The sequence below is a fragment of the Malus domestica genome, chromosome 10 (assembly GCF_042453785.1).
Source record: "Malus domestica chromosome 10, GDT2T_hap1".
In the NCBI taxonomy this organism is placed as follows: Eukaryota; Viridiplantae; Streptophyta; class Magnoliopsida; order Rosales; family Rosaceae; genus Malus; species Malus domestica.
This window is the reverse complement of record NC_091670.1, coordinates 32,451,876-32,473,078: the sequence shown is the minus strand read 5'-3', so window position 1 is coordinate 32,473,078 and position 21,203 is coordinate 32,451,876. Positions and strand designations below refer to the sequence as shown.

Below are 21,203 nucleotides of genomic sequence, written 5' to 3'. Positions count from 1 at the left end.
GGAAGAATGTCAAGTCTAATACGCCAAGGAAAGTAATTTTCACACGTTTTTTTAACCTTTTACATACTCATGTTCAATCATTGCCATTGATATCTGTTTGATTTATTCAATTCAATAGCCATAAATAAGAGGAGGGTATGAGAAAATAAAAAGAGTGCAAAAATCACTTCTCATACGCCAAATACTTACTTGGAATGATGCTTAACTTATCAAATTAATATAAAACTTTCTAAAATTACCAAAAGTATCATGTATTTAGAATATATGAAGAGATCCTCTTCGGATCTCTCCCACCAAAGCCACCCAATCCATTAATCCGAATCATTGAAATTTGATCTAACGGCTACAATTTTTATAATTTTTAAAGGAACCCCCTGTTTGTAAATGTTGGATCAAATTTCAATAGTCCGGATTAATGGATTTGGTGGATTGGGTGGGAGAGATCTGGAGAGGATCTCTTCTTATAACTTAAAACAAACTTCATGCAAAATTACCTCCACAAGCACCTACCTAGCAACTAGCTATTAGGAGGTTTTCATTGACATCTACACCCTAAATATTTTAACAAATAATATTATCTACACTAAGGGAAAGAGATTTGGCTAATCCTCACAATGGGCTAGTAACAATATGGTTCAAATTTCGAAAATTGAACCTAAGACCTCACTTATTTGTTGACATCTGGCCATTGATTTGAACCTCACTTAATAGTTAACTCTCTAACTTATTTCCTCGATAAGAAAAATTAAAAACTAAATTAAGTTAAAATGACACGTGTCACTCAAATAAATAGAACATAGAAAAGCCATAAAAAAATTATGGGTGCAGATGATTTTAACTCACGAATATATATCTACCAATATTTCATGGCATTCAATGTTATCATCGTTTGCATGCTCCCTGTCTCTCTATTCTTTGAATCTCTCTCCTAACTCATTAAATAAACCAAAATGCATTTAACGGAACAATCAATCTTGTAGCTAATCACACTTAACTCCTAATTATATCACAAGCCTCTAAATTATCAACCAACTAATCTTTACAACTTTAATTAACGTCGTGATCAACCACCGCGAAGCCCTAACTCAGAAGCTTCGTGATCGAGCACTCGTACGGCCACAAGGAATAATGAATTTACTTTTTCTTGTGCGAGAAGAAATAATTTTTTTTTCATTTTACCTATTCTTGGACAATCTTGTTTAGGGTTTTGGTAATCACCGTCTTCACGTAAACCTCAATTAATTATCAACGTACGTAGTGAAATAAACATCAATCGTACACTTAAACGAACAATTAAGATTCAATACGTCACTTACCCATTAATAAATGGTTGTCATTTGTCTGCATGAGTGACAAGACAACACTAGTTAAACTTTCTCAATTTCTGTTATTTTTATTTATAAATATTATTTGTCATAATTCTTGTTTTCTTTTGTTGATGCTCACATGTCATGCACCTTCAAAACTGATTACGAGATAAAGATTGTGAGGTCAAAAGAAACTGGAATTATAATTACCTAAGGAAAATGATTTGATTCCATTTGCCTTCAATAACCGCACCTAAATTCCTAATTATTCATTTCAGTGCCCAACAAAAACAAATAGATTTTATTTTTCCATCGATATATAAAAGAAAAGTCAAATCTCATAGCATAATCAGTGCCTGACAAAACAAATAGACTCTCTGTGCAAATACACACGAATCGTATTTCTTAACAGAAGCGATAAAGTGTTTCTTTTGTTGGAAAATTAGTTCTAGTATTATTGTTATTTTATTGATTTTCTTTTGTCGGTTAAGTTAATTATTTCTTGCATTGTTTGCTTTCATTTTCTCTACAATTAAGATAAGATGCCTTGTAACTCGTATAATACAATTCAATACACTGTAGTTCTCTAGTTTGTAACCGTCATGATAAACCTTTTGTTTTTTCATTAGGATAGTGGAAGACTTAATTTGTGCACTATATTGCAAACTAAATAATATGTCACCAATAAGAAATAAACGAGTTAATCAACATTTAAGTGATAATTCAATTATCAACTTTCATGTCATCATTTAGTTTATAAAATTTAGTATCCCTAACATTACAATTTCCGTTAATAAACATATATTCATTTATAATCTATTTGTTCTTCGGTTTGTTAGTTTGTTCGTTATGCATACTCTAATTTTCAACTTCATTACCACAAACAACAAGTATAACAGGTGCCAGAGGTGTATATATTCATCATTGATCAATTTCTTGATCTAAAGATAAAAAAAGGTCGTACCCAGTGCACAAGGCTTCCGCTTTACGCAGGGTCTGGGAGAGGTGAATGTCGGCTAGCCTTACCCCCATTTATGGAGAGGTTGCTCCCAAATCTCGAACCCGAGACCTACCGCTCTTGATCTAAAGATAATTCGCACAAAATACAAATAAATTTACACCCTTACGCGCGGACCCCAAATGACCATTAGAACCAAGATGGTCTCGGACCATATTTGTCGAAAAAGACATAAACGTGACAAATTCTTTAACACCGTGACCCCCACATAAAACCACCGCAAAAAACGAGGCCACCATATATCACTGAAGTGATCCAAAGCTTGCTCTAGGCTGTGCAAACAGCAAACGTAAACTAAACTAAAGTCGATGACGTGTCTACGGAGGAACACACATGAATATGAGTAATGAAGCACTATTAATTCGTGCTCTTCACGAATTTCGTTTTCCTTTTTCCCAAGTAATTAAGATATTTACAAAAACTACTGATGCAGTAAGCTGTTAATTCATTTAGAACAATCTATAATAAGTCATGCTTTTGTGTCAAACTCACTGTAAATTTACTAGCCTTCATGCACGCGTTCACGGGTGTGCAGAATACATTTTTTGAATCACGGCGTGCTACACGTTTTAAATGTATTTATATGCGTAAATTGACAAAAGGAAAGTCAAATATTTGAAGTAAATGAGTAATCTTAGATCATGCTAGAAGAAACCCCTCATAAACCAATTAAAGCAGCTGAATTCACATAATAAAATAAGTCTCTATAGAATTTACATTAAGAATAGAGAAAATAATATTTAATAAACAATTGATTGAATCACATTATTGCTAATCCATTGTGAGGCTAAGCTCACCCCCTTCCCCTTAGTGTGGATAATATCGTTTGTTAAAAAAAAAAATCATTTGACAACTAATTTAATCACATTATTATCCGCATGCGAAATACTTTTTTTATAACCGGCATTACACGCCTCTTAAGATGTTTTGAACGTGTTTAAAAATAGAGAAAACAATATTTAATACACAACTGATTGAATCATATTATTATTAGCCCATTGTGAGGTTAAGCCCACCTCCCCTCCTCCTTAGTGTAGATAATATTGTTTGTTAAAAAAAAATCATTTGACAATTAATTTAATCACATTATTATCTGCGTGCGAAATACCTTTTTTATAACTGGCATTAAAATGACGAAAATGCCCCTACCTCATTTGATGCATTATTTTGGGATGCCTTTGAAGTTTTTTTGACTTGGAGGCATTTTTGTCCAAATATTTTTGTTGAAGCTTGATGACACCAAAATCACTATTTCAATTTTCATTGGCTTTATATATAGAATAAATATCATCATTGCATTCGAGTGAGTCGATCTTAAGACCACAACTCCCCACTACCAACAATTGTTGTCTATAGAATTTGAATTCTTGAGCTCCTTTCGTAAGCGAAAACTGAGAGACATTGGACCAAGTTATTAATTGCTTCAAGCGCGATAGTTTATCAACTATTGAAGTCGCGTTTAGGCCTGGCATTTTGGACCCAACCCGTTAATACTTGTATTTGGGTGGATACTTAACGGGTCGGGTCGTTAACGGGTGAACCCGTTAAATAACGGATCACTTTGGGTCAACCCGTTAGCACCCGTTAGTTAAGGATATTTTAGTAATCTTAGTAAAGTCTTAATAACAAAAACTAAACTTTATGCAAAAAAAATAATAATAATAATTGTTAACGGGTGACGCGTTAGCTTAACGGGTTGAGTTTGGGTGACCGGTTAACTTAACGGGTCGGGTTGAACCCAATCCAAATCCAATAAACCTGACCCATTTATAGGTCTAGTCGCGTTCATGTTGGAATGGCAACAGTTCAAATTGGGATCTCGAATGTGTCATATCCATTTCATAGCCAAAAATTGTCCACAACATTAAGCACAAATTTTTCTTGGGGTAAAAGACTTTAACCATCGCGTACTGCAAATAATCATATTTCATATAATATTTTATAATGTTAGCACAAAAGCTAATATTAAACTTTGAGGTAACAAAGAGTCCATAAAGAGTTTGGCATTGAAGGAGTCTCATTAGCATTTCTCTAATCATATATGCCGTGTAATGGTCTCTACATTGGATAACGTGTCTATTTCACCAATAAATAAAAAAATCATATTATTGTAAAAATTCGGAAAACAAAAATGAATGAAATTTGGTTTGATCAAATCATGTCAAGCAACATAAAAAACTAGGGATTAGAAGAAAAAGTATTATAAAAAAAAATCTAACCATAAAATGTCCACGTACAAAATAAAAAAGTTGGATCAGAAAGTATAGAGCGGGATCGTATAAACATATTCAAAACTTGTTTAGAGTAATGAATTCTACGTCGGGAAATAAGACACTTTTACATGTGTTTATAAATAACTGTGTTAGAGTACTTTTCATTTTACCAATTGGTTTTATGGTTGAACTTAAACTTTTTTATGGTATCAAAGTAGATTGTTCCATGTGTGAAGATCAAGTACCACCTGTGCTCCATTTCACCAAACATGTTGTTCACGTACTATGCTTAAAAATTTGTCACACGTAAGGGAACATGTTTAGAGTATTATTCCTGCATCTGAGAAAGAATGAACCTTACATGTGATTATAAGTAATTGAGCTCTTTATATTGTCAATTAATTTTATGATAAATACTCGATCTTTTTTCAAAACTGCTTTGAAAATTTTCAGTTTTTCCATAACTATCCCCATATCCAAATTTTCTCAAACAGACAAGCAAATGCGTAGATCGAATGTCGCGGATAAAATTGCCATCCCGTTGATGTTAAGATAGATTATTGATCAAACTCCCAATTGAACTAATTATGAAAACAAAGGGGGAGCCAGAGTTTCTGAAAATAGCAAATATATTTGGGGTGTGATATCCACACACCCATTTTTACTTCTCACACACCCTTTTAATTTTCGGCCGTCGGATCAGATGAAATGAAGAAGATCTAACGGATAGAAATTAACAAGGGTGTGTGAGAAGTGAAAAGGGGTGTGTGGATAGCACACCCTATATATTTTCAGAGAAGGCATCGAATTTGACTATTGAATGTCGCGGATAAAATTGCCATCCCATTGCTGTTAAGTTTGTCATGGTTTGGTCATCTAAAGAGGCTTCCCCCTTATTAAATGTTGACATCGAAAACTACATGCTTTACTTGTGCGACTTCTATGCCCAAAAGAACAATAATAATATAAGAGAAATGTTAAGGAGACTCTTTCAAAAATGAAATTCTTTATAGACTCTGTCACATTACAGTTTAACGTCAATTTTCGTGTCAATATTATAAAATATTGTGAAAAAACATGAGGTTGCAAAGAATCTGTGAAGTGTCTCACTTTAAAAGAGTCAACTTCTCGTACTATAAACACAAATGTCAAAATGCAATGCTGCATACGACATATTCTGGTATGTAACTTATTAATCATTGAATACAATTAGACCAAAAATTAAAAGAATAATACACTATGAAATGAACCTTAGTCTTTGATGCCAGCTACTTTGCTGCTAAGCAATTTTTTAATTATATAGAGTGTATTTTTGCTTACAACCCTTAAGTAATGGTAATACTCATTGTATCATTAACTACTGCTATATGAGTTTGAGAGTTAAACTTATCTAACGACAAATCAATTGGGTGATGAATACCAAATACGGTGAGCACAAATATTTCCCCTTATGTATATTCATGCACACCAACTAAAATTCATTTAACCACTACGCCCTACAGAATGGCCTAGTGGTTAGGACGCGTTTCAGACCCATATTTCACACGATGATGGTCAATGAAGGCTGAAATGTATATGTGAGTTTTTCCAACCTTAAAAAAAGTGGATTGTCGTTTGTGTGTTGGCAACCAATTGATCCCTTTTTAAGAAAAAAAAGCTAAAACTCATTTAATTTCTTTATCATCATCTAAGTTTAAGTGGTCAAATAATTCTTTCTGTTTCGTTGTAAATTTGTAACAATTATAGCACATAACAACCTCTTTCATATCAATCTATGTGCTACTTTTTACTACTTTTACTCTTTTAAATATTTTCTAATTTCTAGAATATGGATTATTATTTTTTAATTAATGTTCTTTTGGCTCTAAAGTGTGAGGTGAGTTGTTTTGTTGCTTGTTACACCCACATATTCGCCAATATTGGGCTATTAGATTGGCTAATTCACCAATTTTTTTTGCTTTGGCTTTTTTTTGTTTGTTTGAGTGACCCTCAAATTTAATTCAGTATGCCTTCTTTGAAATTTTTACTTTTTACTAACGTTCCAATAAAACCGTTATCATTTCACTAAAAAAATCAACAATACATCAAAGACACGCACAACCACAAATCTTGACATGATTGCAAAAGACAAACTTACTTTTGATCTAGTAGTATGTCTCTTTACTTAAATATTTTATTTCTAAAAAACAGATTTCAAGGAACAATTATCACTCTCATTCATGTCATATCTCATACGTTTACTAACAACCAATGCTAACAAATTAAGTCTCACATTGATTTTGGGTAATTGAAAGTAAGTAAAAGCTCTATTAGTTTAAGACGGACTCAGTTTTGTGCTACACAAATGATGAGGATAACATAGTGAATTCGATATCTTATTGTGCCAAGTCAAATTGTGACCCTGTAATCTTATCGTGGCACTATGAGTGCATTATGAAAGTCTTATAAAGGTTCTACCATTTACTTTGATCTTATATAATTTCAATTGTTGTGGATTAACTCATGTGGTTAGAGCCATAGTTTGTTAATTAATAAGATATAAATTATGAAATCATAACAAGTTTCAGTTATAAAGATTGGATAATAGTAGGGAAACCATCTATTTAAATCAAATATTGTAAACTATATGGCATGGCTATTGGTGATTGAATTATTACTTAATTGTTAATTACCGTGATTATTTTCTATTAGTGACGCATCACATGGTTTGCAATTTTGGTCTAAAAACTTGGTCTAGCTATCATTATCCATAAAAACTTGGTCTAGCTAAGCATAGGGAATAGGATTATATCTCGCCTCTAGATCTTCTCCCCCTCCCTCTCCTCCTCACTAACTATAAATAAGTCACCACTCAGTACTACGCTCTCGTGGTATTCCTCTTCATTTGGAAGTGAGAGATCTTAGGTTCGAATTTCATGGATAACGAATTCGATACCAAATTAGGTTGCATATTGTGTGGCTTAGCCGAAGTCCCCCTCCCCTAAAAATATTGATGTACTAAAAAAAAACTATAAATAAGTTAATACAAGATGTTGACGTGATTTAACCGTGATCATTCAAATAGAAGGGACTGGAGGGAGGGGAATTTAAAAACAATGTGTTTAGAACACGAAAAGAAAGTTGAACACATGAAGATTTCTCACCCTCCCAAAGCTTTCTCTCTAACTAATCACAGTTAGCTAACAAAGGTTTTGATGGGATCTCTGCCACCCGATGAATGTCCTGAAATGTGCAGATAGCGTTAGCAAGAGTTCTTTGTCGCAAATGCGAGGCCTACGAACTCCTATTATTCTATTGATTAAATCATCCCAACTATTAGATGGAATGCTCCTAAATTCAGTGCTCTCAAAATCAATTTTGATGTCTCGGTTGTCAATGATTACATGGCCGGTGTTGGACAGAAAAATTTAGAAGTAGGGAATTATACTGAACGAGTCGATCCTCTCCTCCGTTTTTTTAGCAACTTTAGGTCATAGAATGCTTTTCGAAATAGCACTTATCAGATGCTTCATCATGATGCATTTTCAAGTGTTTTTTTTTTTTTAAGAATACATAAAAAATATGCAAATTTAGTATTTATTATTTACATTTTCCGACGAAGATAGTTAATTTACGTTCTGCCATTAGAGAATTTTTTAACAAAGAAAAGATGTAAAATGCCTTAAAATGGTCATTTGCATCTCCCATAGGAGATGCCCTTGCAAATGCTTATGAGTAGAAATACTTCATATAAAAGCAATCTCAAACCGGCTTTAAAAAATAGAAAAATGTTAAGGGGATTCTCTCAAATGTAGAACTCTTCATGGACTCTCTAACATCTTACATTTAAAAAAAAATATTTTATACTGTTGAAACTGAAATTAATGTCAATCTATAAAGTAAAAATTTCACTTTTAAGGGAATCTTTTCAATATTTCTCAATTAAAAAAAAAGAAAAAAAAAAGAAGAGAGCCTATTCCAAAAGCATTTAATGCTACCATTACTTTAGGTGCCTCCTTTCCTTGAATTCTCCTCCCACCCCTTCCACAACCCCATCAATTAATATCCCAAACAATAAATGAACCCATTAATCAAATTCAATTAGATTTATTATTAGCTTAATTCAAATTCAAACAAATATTAATAATAGCAAATAAAATTAGCAATCAATAAATAACATAAATGTATTTTCTAATTTATTTTTTAAATATTACATAACGGGCTATATTTATTTACTACCATATACAGTTGGACTCTATAAAATCCCAAAGACCCCCTCTCCTTCTCTCTCTCTCTCCCTCACAAAACGAAGCTCTGTAAGGCCCCAGTAATGGCTGCTGATGTGAGCTCTCTGTTTCGGGTTCTTAGTGGGTACAGCGACGACCAACATCTGAGCGTTGGGAGTGATTCTAGTGGTGAGAAATCAACGGCTCTGATTACAAGAGACTTGCTTGGTGGTAGTGGGTCGTCTTCTTCCAAGCTTCCCAACGACTCCCAGGAACTGGACCTCGACTTACAGGTCCCCAATGGCTGGGAAAAGCGCTTGGACTTGAAGGTTGGTCGATTTTCTCATCTGGGTCATGTTTGTTTACCGAGAATCAATCAAACAGTGTGTTTTTGCATTTCTTGGTGGGGAAAACTTGGGAACTTGATTTTGATGTGGTTTTGTATCGTTGTGTTCTTGTTTTCGATTAGGTTGCTTTGAATTCTGATTTCATGACCTTCAATTCTGTTTCTTTCACGAATTTAACTGATATTGTCTGTATGTGATGTGTTTTCTTTTGCTTAATTCATGGATTTGGGAATGGCTGTTTGGTTGCTGAGAAAGTCGTTACAATCTTTTGTAATTATTTATTGATATTGTTTCAACAAAAAAAAAAATTCAAAAGGGTGTGTAATTAATAGGATGAGGATATATTTCTGTACTTAATCAATTAATTTGGTGATGTTCTTCAATGTTCTGCAAGTTTTAATCCCATTTTACATTCTTTAAAAGCTATGTCTTTATATCAGTAAATTGATTAATTGTACATATTCAACTCACCTTTTTATTGTTATTTATTTGTGTACTTAATATATTTGTATATTGATTGTTTGCAGTCAGGGAAAGTGTATCTTCAAAGGTGCAGTGCCCAAAATTCACATTCAAACTCAGATCAAAAGAGCCAAACCAATCGAACAGTTCCAAAGATGCAAGATTTGAACTTCCCTCCATCGGCGTCGTCGAAAATCCCACTAAATCTCTTTGATGAAACCAGCACTAACCTTGATTTGAAGTTAGTTTCATCATCACCACCACCCTCATGCAATTACCAGAGCCTATGCACTTTGGACAAGGTAAAATCCGCCCTCGAAAGAGCAGAGAAGGAGCCGATCAAGAGGCGGTCTTCGTCCATGTTGAAGTCATCGATGTCATCTTCGCCAACTTACTCATCGTCGTCGTCACCCATCAAAGAAACTCAGGAGGAGGACAGTGAGGACAAGCAATTTGCATCACCATTTGCAGCAGGGTGCCCTGGTTGCTTATCTTATGTACTGATCATGAGAAATAACCCTAAATGTCCTCGGTGCAATTCGGTTGTTCCGCTGCCAACGGTGAAGAAACCTCGGATCGATCTCAACAGATCAAATTGAGAGGAAGAGAAGACTTGTTCATCGTGCTTGATATGATTTTTGTATATGATATTCTACAACTAGTCTTTTTTCTTTGAAGAATTAGATCTGTTAGCCCTATAGAAGAGTATATGTACATTCAAAAGATTGGTTGCTTTTTCTAGCATAATTTACATGACTCGTATCAGTTTATGCCTTCATTATTTTTCCCAAATTTGATTTGCTTGTGTATTATCGATTTTATTTTTGATAAACCGCAAATAATTTACATTAAATTCATATAAAAACGAGAAGAGCACACTAACTTGGGTACAAAGCTAATATTAAATCCGTGTTAAGGTACAAAAAGTTTTATGAAATTTGGTTTCTGTATTAATGTTGTTGCTTTTGTGGCAAGTTATTGGCAGCATGCTATATATGCATGGCTGTTGGACCACAATGGTATGCCAAAAAGAAGGTTTTATGCTAGCATATTTTTCAGAACTTGAATATATTTTAGCATATCTGTTGGCAAAGAAAAGCAAAGTTATGTTCTCGGGCGATATTCTAATTTATTTAAATTGAGAAAGAAATTTAACATTAAGTGCCGAGGGTTGGGTACAATATTTTAGCCAACTTAACTACGTCTGCAAGCACCTATTCTATTATGGAATTGGATCCCATCCGGATTCATTTGTGGGGATCTTAGGGATCCCCAAATCTTAGTCATTCATCGTGTATTTTGCTGTCTTAAATCATTTGACTTTTTTTTATTTAAAATTAAACACAAATATAATCTGACGAAAACTGATTACACGATGTACGATGAACGGTTAGGATGTGGGGATCCTAGGAATCTCAACAAAGTGGATCCGAAGATGATCATTTTCCTTCTATTATGACACATAATGTCATAATCGGCAGCAGTAAATGCACTTTAAGTTTTGAATAATTAAAATCTGATTTAATGAACCTTAAGTGAGGATGCTTTACAGTTGCCACTGCCCCAAGAAAAATACTATTCACTTCCATCTACCCTGTTTTTTCAAATGTCCCATTTACCAAATTTGGTAGTAGTTTTCAACTTCCATATGATCAAATCAAAAGCCTTAAACTCTTTTCTTTTTTATAACGTGTTTATCACAATTGTGGTTTTCAGGTCTAATAATGCAAGGTTTTGTGCAAAGAAACTTCACGTGCGATTGTATTTTTAAACTAAAATGGTAGAATGTCACGGTGGTGACAAACTTGTTTTACATAAGTCCTTCTTTGATACAAGAGAATATGGTATGATAATGTTGTCTCGTTAAAATTTTGGGGAGATTTCAGCATAATATATGAAAAATAGTTCCCCACACTAAAATAGATAGATCAAATATTGAGTAATATTACACCCGTCCTTAGGCAAAAACATCGGCAATGAAATCAGGTGGTTCTTTAAACCCTGTAATAGATCACGAATATGTATCGCAAAACAAGCATGATGATTATTTTTGGTTGAACGATATTGGGGGAGGAGAGATTCGAGTGTAAAACCTCGAACGCGGTGACAGAGCAAACATGGGGTCATTGGTTGCTCATGACTCCAATAGCTTCATAACTTCAAGTATATTTATATGTATATTTGTGTATGAACCCTATACATAACTACGACAAACTGAAAAAGAAGGAGTCAAAAACATTGAATTACAAACCGCTTCTTCTTTTGTGCAACCCCATGTATTGTTACTTGTAGATTTTCTTCTTTCTTACCTTTGTCTTTCTTCTCATATTTCTCATGTTGATGAAAACCTTCACTCAATAGGCCTCTAAAAAATTGACATAATGCAGCATAACTCGGCAGGTACTCACTAGAAGCTCGACGAAATGATCCAATGATATTTTTTGCTAAATTATATGACCCCATTACCATAAAATTCAGACTCCACCACTACTCGAATGTATAAATAAACAGTCATAATAACTTAAGCTACAAGCCTCTTACACTCAGACTAATTTTACTCACCATAATCTTATCTTTGTGGGGGCAAAATATGTGTTCTTCATCAAAATAAAACCCATGATTTTGTTTTTTGTTTTATTTTTTTCCATCTAATTGTAATGAATCTAATGAGTTTTAAGGTTCCTTGTTGAGTTTGCCATCATCACAATAAGTCCCCGGGCCATTTCAACTAATTAAACACGTATCACCAAATTCGCAACCAAAATTTGACGTCAAGGGTTTGCACCACAATATCTACACATGTTTTTTGGTCTTGTTTTGAAAGCAGAGTATCATCGGTTTCTCACCTACTATGGCGCCCCTTCTTAATTTGATTATAATTCAGAAAGGAAATAATACCAGTAAAAACTCTTCCCAAAATTAATCAAGGGGTAAGAGGATCATGAGCTACAAATTCAGGAGAAATTTTTCAGTGTGTTGGGAGTACGGCCCGATACATCAAGTGTTATAATACAAATTGTCGGAAATTTCTTTTTCAAGTATCCAATCACTTTTGCTATGACATTTAGTGTATTAGACCGTGTTCCCGGCACATTGAAAAATCTCTCCAAATTCATGTTTGGCCTATAAATGCTCATGCTAGCATTCATGCCTTATTAAATACACACCCTCCTCTTCCTGACTGTCCTCTCTTGGTATATTTTATCCAAATAATCCTCATCAATTCCCATCTACATGTATGTAGACGAGAGACGAGCTGTCGACCATCAACACACCACGGGGGACTGGCAACATGCCGGGTTAAACGGTTGCCTACATGTGTATGTGTGTATCATGTATGTATACATGAAGTCATCATAATACAAGCACACACATAAAGTGTACATAGATAAGTATATACTTTTGTGTAGTTATATTACCTATGAAAATGTAGCGAGGACCTGCCTAATTAAGGAAACTCATTAATCTCAGATTGGGACTTGTATCCATGTATTTTGAACATTTAAATGTTTCAACACATCGACCATCCCTTGCATTAAATCACATGAATAGGGAATGTACTAGTGTTTTTTTCTCTCTCCATCATCACATCGAGAGCACACTGCTACAGTGGAGTTTTATGTCAATGTTATAAAGATGTGTTAATTTATTATGTATTATTAACACAAGATACCATCGTAATGGTGTATCCATACAATACAAATTGCTCTTTGTAAAGATAATAGAGAGATATTTGATGCTGGTGGTGTGTATGTAATTAAAGTAAGGAATAAACTGTCGTTTGACTTCCTGAATTATTATTTTAGTTGAAATTGACTCTATGAACTATTTGTTTTTTGGTAAATTAACTTTCTGATCTATTTAAAATCAGTCAATTAACTCCTCATTGTCAAATTTGATGAGAATTCATCCACTTTACCTTCAAATACTGGCACATGACCACACGTGATTCACTCTAAAGGGTAAAATTGTGCCAGTATTTGACGACAAAGTTGATGAAATTTCATCAAATCTAATGATTATGGGTTAATTAGCTGATTTCAAATAGTTCAAGAGGGTATTTACCAAAAAAATAATATTCCAAGGGTCAATTTTCAACTAGGATGAGAGTTTCGGGGTCAAACAGCTATTAAAATAAGGGATAGTGATGTCAAAAAAATATGGTTGTGTCCCATAAATGTTTGAAAATAGCATTCAACTACAATTTGTCAAAGTGATATCGTTTAATGGCTTCCTGCGTGGAGCTAATTATGGGCATTTAGTAGACCAATTCATTAATATACCTAACGGACATTCAATGAGAATTTAATTTCATCACACTCCTTCAAGTTTTGCCTACCAACCTTCTTGTCACAATTTATTTTAATTATTTTATTTATTCATTTTCTCATGCTACATGTTTTGCATGGATAATTCCAAAGTTATCATCACAGTATAATATATACATATTACACACATGGATGCAACCATTTGAGATCTGTACTTCACATACAGATAACTAGTTCTTTTTGTGGAGAAAACAGTGTGCTGGAAACACTGTCGAGTATCGTACATTAAGTGTAATAATACAATTGGTTAAAAGCTTAAAAAAAAAATTCAGCCACTTGTACTATGACACTTTGTATTTTGAGTCGTATTCTTAGCACATTGAAAATTTTCTCATTTTTGTTGGGTTGAAACTTGAAACCCTAATCCATCTTTCTTAGGGGAAGAATTTAAATTATGGCCAGGTGCAAAAATTCGAATGTGGTCCGGCTAGGTTAAAATTGAAACATCTTCCATACAAATACATCTTGTTGGTAGGATTACATAAATATATTGACTATTTATAATAAGTGGGACTCATTTGGGATTCATGTGAATCCTTATATTGTCGTGAGTGCATTTCAACTTTGAGTGATATATATAGCTCTCTAGTTGTACCTAACCCAACCAACTAATCCTAGTTCTCTTTGAGGATATAGATTTTTTAGTATCCTCGGACCATAAGACGATACAACACGTGTTATAATATAAGTGAAAATGTATTAAGAATATATCCTAAAAGTTGGATACAACAACAATATCGTTCACTTAATATAAACCGCCAAATAACCCTCACGTAGTTTGTATCTTTTTTAGAATTATAATGCTTGTGTTCTTTCATGGGAACCTACTTATCTCTTCACTTACGATTAATGTATTTTCACCATACGAACATTATAACATGAACTGTTTATTATCTTTATTATCATTAAAAGATCATAAGCAAAAAAATTATTCAAACAATAGGACTTTTTTCATTCATTAAGAAGGAATTCTTTTTTCCAGATAGACTGATGTATTAGAGCGTCTCCAAGGAAAAGTCAAAAAATTCACATCAGCAATAACAGTCGAAAAATACAACACTAGTGTATTCCAACCGAAATGCGAATTCCTATGTGGCATAATGTGGACAACAACTTCAAATCTATTTGTAGTTATTAATAAATAATTTTTATCATTTTCTTACTATTTTTTTGTTCTAAAAATACTTATTACAATTATGAAAAGTAAATATGTCACATCCCAATCTCGACTCTGTTGTAGCACGATATTGTCCTATTGGGCTTACCATTCCCTCACAGATTTGTTTCTAGGAACTCATACGAGAACTTCCCAGTGGGTCACCCATCCTAGGAATGATCTCATCCGAACTTGCTTAACTTCGGAGTTGCCAGCACAGCTCGATTCGGAGTCCTAGTGGACATTCCGGGTCGGGATGTGTCAAAATATGTAATAAATAATTGTTTAAATTTAACATATTCGGTGGAGAATAAAATTAAAAAACAAAGATGAAACTGCCACATAAATTTTAAGTTTAAGTATGTTTAAAATTTGAGATCTCCTTTAAAGATGTTCTTTTAGATTGTTAAAAATGTTGTTCGTAGATTGTTTATCTACACTATTGTAGAGTAGAATTGTAATTAGTTTGAATGCGTGCGTCATATGAAATCTGATAACAAGGCATGCGTAATATTTGATAATTGAAAAACCCCTTCTAGCTCGAGGAAGGGGAAGTGCAAATACATAACCACGATAACGCATGTTGTGTTGAAAAATATTATTATTTAGGTTTACTTATTGTTTGGTTTTTTTGTATCACTGTTCATGTAGCCTTCTTGGCAATTTCATATTTCTTTATTTAATAAAGTTTTTTTATATTCAGTTAGTTCGTTGCATATTCTGATATTCAACTTGTTGAGATTATAAGTGAGAAAAGTAAGACTATAGTAGTAATCCAAATCTTAAACTAGTGTAGTTTGACTCGCCTAATTCGTCGATGCCTCGTAGTTTTGTCTACATTGTTCTCTTTACAATGTGGTAGGAAAATAGGATAGGTAAGTGGTGAAATAGCACTATAATATACGTCAGAGTTGGAAGAGTATATGATATGGGAGAGTTTCTATTGGATTTATTAATAAATAAAAATAAAACTAATTAAACTCATGAGTTGATGGACTCACTTGATTATTGGCCAACTGAGCTTCTGTTTTTTAGTTTCACATAGGATGCTTGGAGAATGGCGTGAATGCCCATTGTTTCAAAGGAGACCACAAAACTTACATAAATACGAACTACAACGTAAAACTCATGCAGAGTTTCTAAAATTATTAGAAATTAAAAAGAAGATAATGCTTGTATTCTCTCTATGGGAAACCTAATTATCCCTCATTTATGATTAACATATTTTTACCGTACAAACATTATAATTGCAATTTTTCATTCTCTTTATCATCATTTAAAGATCATATATGCAAAATCATTCAATTGAAAGACCATTTAGTTATCCATACGTGTCAAACCAATCAACAATTTTGGTAACAAGTAGAGCTCGTTTGTATGTGTTTTTAAAATGACTAAAAGTACTTTTGGTAAATATGTTTTTGGAAACAATCCTTAGGCAAAATGTCAGTAAATCTTGGAAAAACACTTAAAGTGTTTTTTTTTTAATAAGCACATAACTGGTGTTTCTTGTAGAAAACACTTCAAAGTACTTTTGGAACCCAAAAACATTTTCTCTAAAAGCACTTTTAGTCATTTTAAAAGCACATTCAAACGAGTGGGTAGTATCCTCATGATGAACCGTCTATTTGTTTTATGCATATGAATGACTAAACAATTTGACGAATGTCAGGAATTGCTAGAGAGACTAAATTTGTAAACCAAATGATGTGTTACTAATAAGAAACAAACACGTTAATCGACACTATCAAATCATCTACAACCACATCATTTGGTTTATAAAAAAATTAGTCTCATTACTCTTAAACAATTATTTGGTGATCCATAAAATCTTGTATCGAATGCAACTTAAAAACACATTGAATTAGTTCGTGGATAGTACTTGCATTCCCTCTTAAGGGATAAGCTCATTCCCCCTTATGAGTAATGCATTTTGACAAAAAATTATTTCAATTGACAAATTATTTAATTATTCAAATGTATAGAACAAATTAACAGTATAAGTGTCATCCACTTATTTAAAATATTTAGATGATTAAATAATTCCGAATTTGAACAATTTTTGTAGAATTGATTTTCAAATGAATCGTTGATTTTATAGATTACTTTCAAATGGGAAAAGATGAGTATTTTTTTTTCTTTTTTTCCCCACATAGAAAATTCAAGTATTCACACGCGCGCGCGCATCAAAAAGTTAACAAGCCCTCATCAAAGTTATCATCAAATAAAGAAAGTTAATAAGCCCTCATCAAAGTTATCATCAAATCAAACAGGCTTCCGGACAAGCCCCCCCCCCCCACCAAAAAAAGAAAAGAAATAAAAATAAAAATGATTTGAAAATTTTAAGTTTTAATGATAAGGACAAAATAAATGGTAAAATAAATAGTATCAGGATTGACTTTTTAGTATAAAAATGTGGTTTTTCGTTAAAATGAACCGTACCGAGAGCTTTTTGTTAAAGTTCCTAAAAAAAGGGCCCTTGCATATTCTGTTCAGGGGATAAAAGGCAAAGAAAAAGATCCTGAGACTGTATGATCTTAAAAAAAAATGAAGGAGATGACTTGCCGAATTCACATCAGAAATTAACAACATCAATGGGGATAAAAGGCAAAGAAAAAGATCTGGGTTACGCTATGATCTTAGAAAAATGAAGGAGACGACATGCCAAATTCATATGGGCTTAAATTAAAAAGCTAGGGTGGCTGCGAGAGTTTCTCACAAACTCGAGTTCAATATCTCCGATTCTAATCTGATTGACTAGATCCGGTCGCATGAACAAAGAACTATTCATGAAGAATTGAATAGGGAGACTTTGGATGCGGTCCCTAACTATGAATATTATTTGACTAAAACCTTGTTGGTTTTCAATTTTTGATCCAAGTCCCTGAAATTAATGTGATAATTTATTTCTATGTACGTTACTATATTTTTTAAAAATTAAAAATTGAAATTTATAGTTGTTTGTATTAATGAGATTTTAAATAAAAAAACCATAATTTGTGGGATTAAAAATATTAAAATATAAATATATTATTGTGTGTGTGTATAAACATGGGTACATTCATAAAAAAATTAACCAACAAATTAGTGTATCAAAACATGGGTACATTCTTCAAAATCACAAAAAAAAAGAAAAAAAAAAGACATTAGGCTAAATAAAATGAGTAAATTTCTTCGATTAAACTTAACATGGATACATTCTCAAATCAAATAAAAAAGAATGTACCCATATAAGTTTAAAAATGGATTAGAAAAAAATTGAATATATTTTATATAGAAAAAGGCACATTTTACATATAACAAATTGGTATATTTAATAATGAGTACATTTTAAGATTAAAAATTTGAAAAAAATTACATGAATGGTACATATAATTAGCATGGGTACATTTAGCAAAATAAAAAATGGGTACAAATTAAATAAATAAAAAAATATGGGTACAAATACAAATAAAACTTTATAAAATATGGGCACAAAAAAAATTAATATATGAGTACAAATTAAAACTGAAAAGAAAATTGGTACAAATTAAAAAAAGATAAATTAAAAAATGGTACAAACTAAATATAAAAATATATGATAAAAAATTTAGCCATAAATATTAAATATACTAATGGTAACATTTTTAACATTAAGTGAATATATTTAGAAATAAAAAATATTTTATTATTGAAATAATTAATGATGTTATTAATACCAAGGACCTTGGTCAAAAAATGAAAAGGAATAAGGTTTTGATCAAAGAAGTAGCAAAAGGAAGGATGAGAACCTAATTTCTCCAATTGAATATAGTTTTAGTGTGTCAGCATCAACATTATTGGATTAGTTCCACCAAAAAAAACCTTCCACATTAATGAGACTTGGAATTTATGGTTACAATCAATAAAAGAGGGAGTGGCAGGAGCTGAAAGGTCAAAACACAACATTAAATCTGAATGAATGAAGAAATGGACCACAACAGACAACACAACCCAAGGCCTTCTTCTCTCATGTCAATATGTGGTGGTGTTTAAACACACTTTTTGTTCGAGAAAATGCACGTGTGGGTGCGCGCGCCAACGAAATGGACAACTCAAAGGTTAAGTACTAAGTTGCAGCGATGAAAACTTGTGTTACTTGGAAGTTACAAACAACATCGGAGTTTACGTTTTTGAGATTACGTCCTAAATTCAAATATCATGAATAATATCTGTTAAACAGTAAAACAAAAACTTCGTTGGAGTTCTTCACTCCTTGTGTTGTGTCTATATATAATAAACCTCGTATCTTTAGTCAAATAATAATAAAAAACTACTTGGATAGTGACACCCCAAAACGGAAAAAGATAGGGTCTGATTCATTCCTGCTCTAGAAATAGTAGATTATGGTAATTTCACTATTAGCTGGTTCATTTTCTAAAAGATTTTTATTAGAAATGGTCCATGAGATTGATCAAACTCATTATTTTGGTCATTCATTTTAAAAATCAATCAATGTCGTCCCTGACATTCACTAACGCACATCAATTTGGTCATTCCGACAATTCTGTAGTTTGTATGTGGGACTCACAAATCCAATCAAATAGTGACATGTGGACTACACAAAATACGGATTTTAATTGCAAATGGTCCTTGACATTGATCAAACTCCTCATTTTGGTCCATGAGTTTCAAAAATTGATAAATTTGGTCCATAACTTTCAATACCGTATGTTAATTTAATCCTTCCGTTAAAGTATCGTCTATATTTTTTGTCCCACTAATCCAATCATATGGCGCCACGTAGATTAGTTACAAGAAGCTTTTTTTTTCTTTTTAAGATTTAAAGCTAAAAGTAAAATAAAAAACTAAAAAACCAAAACTAAAAGAAAAAAAAAATCATCATCGTCTTCATCAGGGTATGCTAAAAAAGAAAAGGAAGGCACCATGACACTACTAAAGTACTTGGCATTCTGAACTCACTCTTCATTCTCTCTAGTTGGTTATAATCTTATCAAATTTGAATTGAATTTGGATTTGATTTTATTGAATTTAGACTGATTTTTTTTTCCAATTGGGGGTGTGGGATGCGAGAAAATGTCAACGCGGAATACCCGTCTGTTGGTTCACTCTTAAAAAAAAAAAGTTTCTTATAGTTATCCACGTGGAGCCATATGATTGGATTAGTGGGACCACATCCGCACACAAATGAAAAATATTAATGAAATTTTAACGGAATAACTAAATTGATGTGTGGTAGTGAAAGTCAGGAACCAAATTTATCGATTTTTGAAACTCAGGTACCAAAATGAGGAGTTTGATCAATGTCAGGGACAATTTGCGATAAAAACCCTTATTTTGTGTAATCCACACGTCACCATTTATTTGATTCGTGGGTTCTACATACGAACTAACAAAATAGTTGACGGAATCTTAACAGAATGACCAAATTAATGTGGGGTAGTGAATGTCAGGGACGATGTTGATTGATTTTGAAAGTGAGGGACCAAAATAATGAGTTTGATCAATCTCAAGAACCATTTGTAATAAAAACCCTTTTAAAAAAAAATCTCATTATGTTTAGTCATAAGGAAATTTAGCAACCCTTATTACTTTTTTTTTTTAAATGCAGCAAACCTCGTTCATTTTACTTGAGCTCAAAATCTCTTCTAAATTAAATGAATACAAAGTTAACTCGATTAAACGGTCATTATCACGAAAAATTCTACTCAGCATTAATTTTTATCATCTCTTTACATCTCAGCATTAATTGTCAATACGGTTTGAGTTAGCCCCATCTTGTGTAAAACCGAGTCCATACAAAGTTAACTAGATTAAATGGTCATTATCACCAAAAATTCTACTCAACATTAATTTTTATCATCTCTTTATATCTCAGCATTAATTTTCAATATGATTCGAGTTAGCCCCATCTTGTGTAAACCGAGTCCATATTTCTTATATGCAGGTAACCGGGCCCAGATCTTTTAAGGATAAGCACTAAGCAAACTGTTCAGATTAGCAAAAGACTAAAACTAAGTTTTCCCATAACAATGCTTCCACTGGGGGTTTTGGGAATACCATGATCTGTAGCCTGCTACTGATACCATCAAATTTCAATTTTCCCTTTCCTTTCAAAATATTTGTATTTAGTAGTGTTAGTATCACTATCATTAAATATTTAGATTCCTACTTTGCTATCAAATATC

At 32.7% G+C, this 21,203-nt stretch overlaps 1 protein-coding gene across 1 annotated transcript; it reads left to right on the top strand.

The window, feature by feature from the left end:
- Window positions 1–8,765: 8,765 nt before the first annotated feature.
- On the top strand, window positions 8,766–10,330 carry LOC103445813 (uncharacterized). The gene is made up of 2 exons (XM_008384871.4): window positions 8,766–9,072; window positions 9,618–10,330. The coding sequence occupies exons 1-2, from the start codon at window positions 8,848–8,850 to the stop codon at window positions 10,149–10,151; spliced, it is 759 nt and encodes a 252-aa protein (XP_008383093.1). The 5' UTR covers window positions 8,766–8,847; the 3' UTR covers window positions 10,152–10,330.
- Window positions 10,331–21,203: the final 10,873 nt, after the last annotated feature.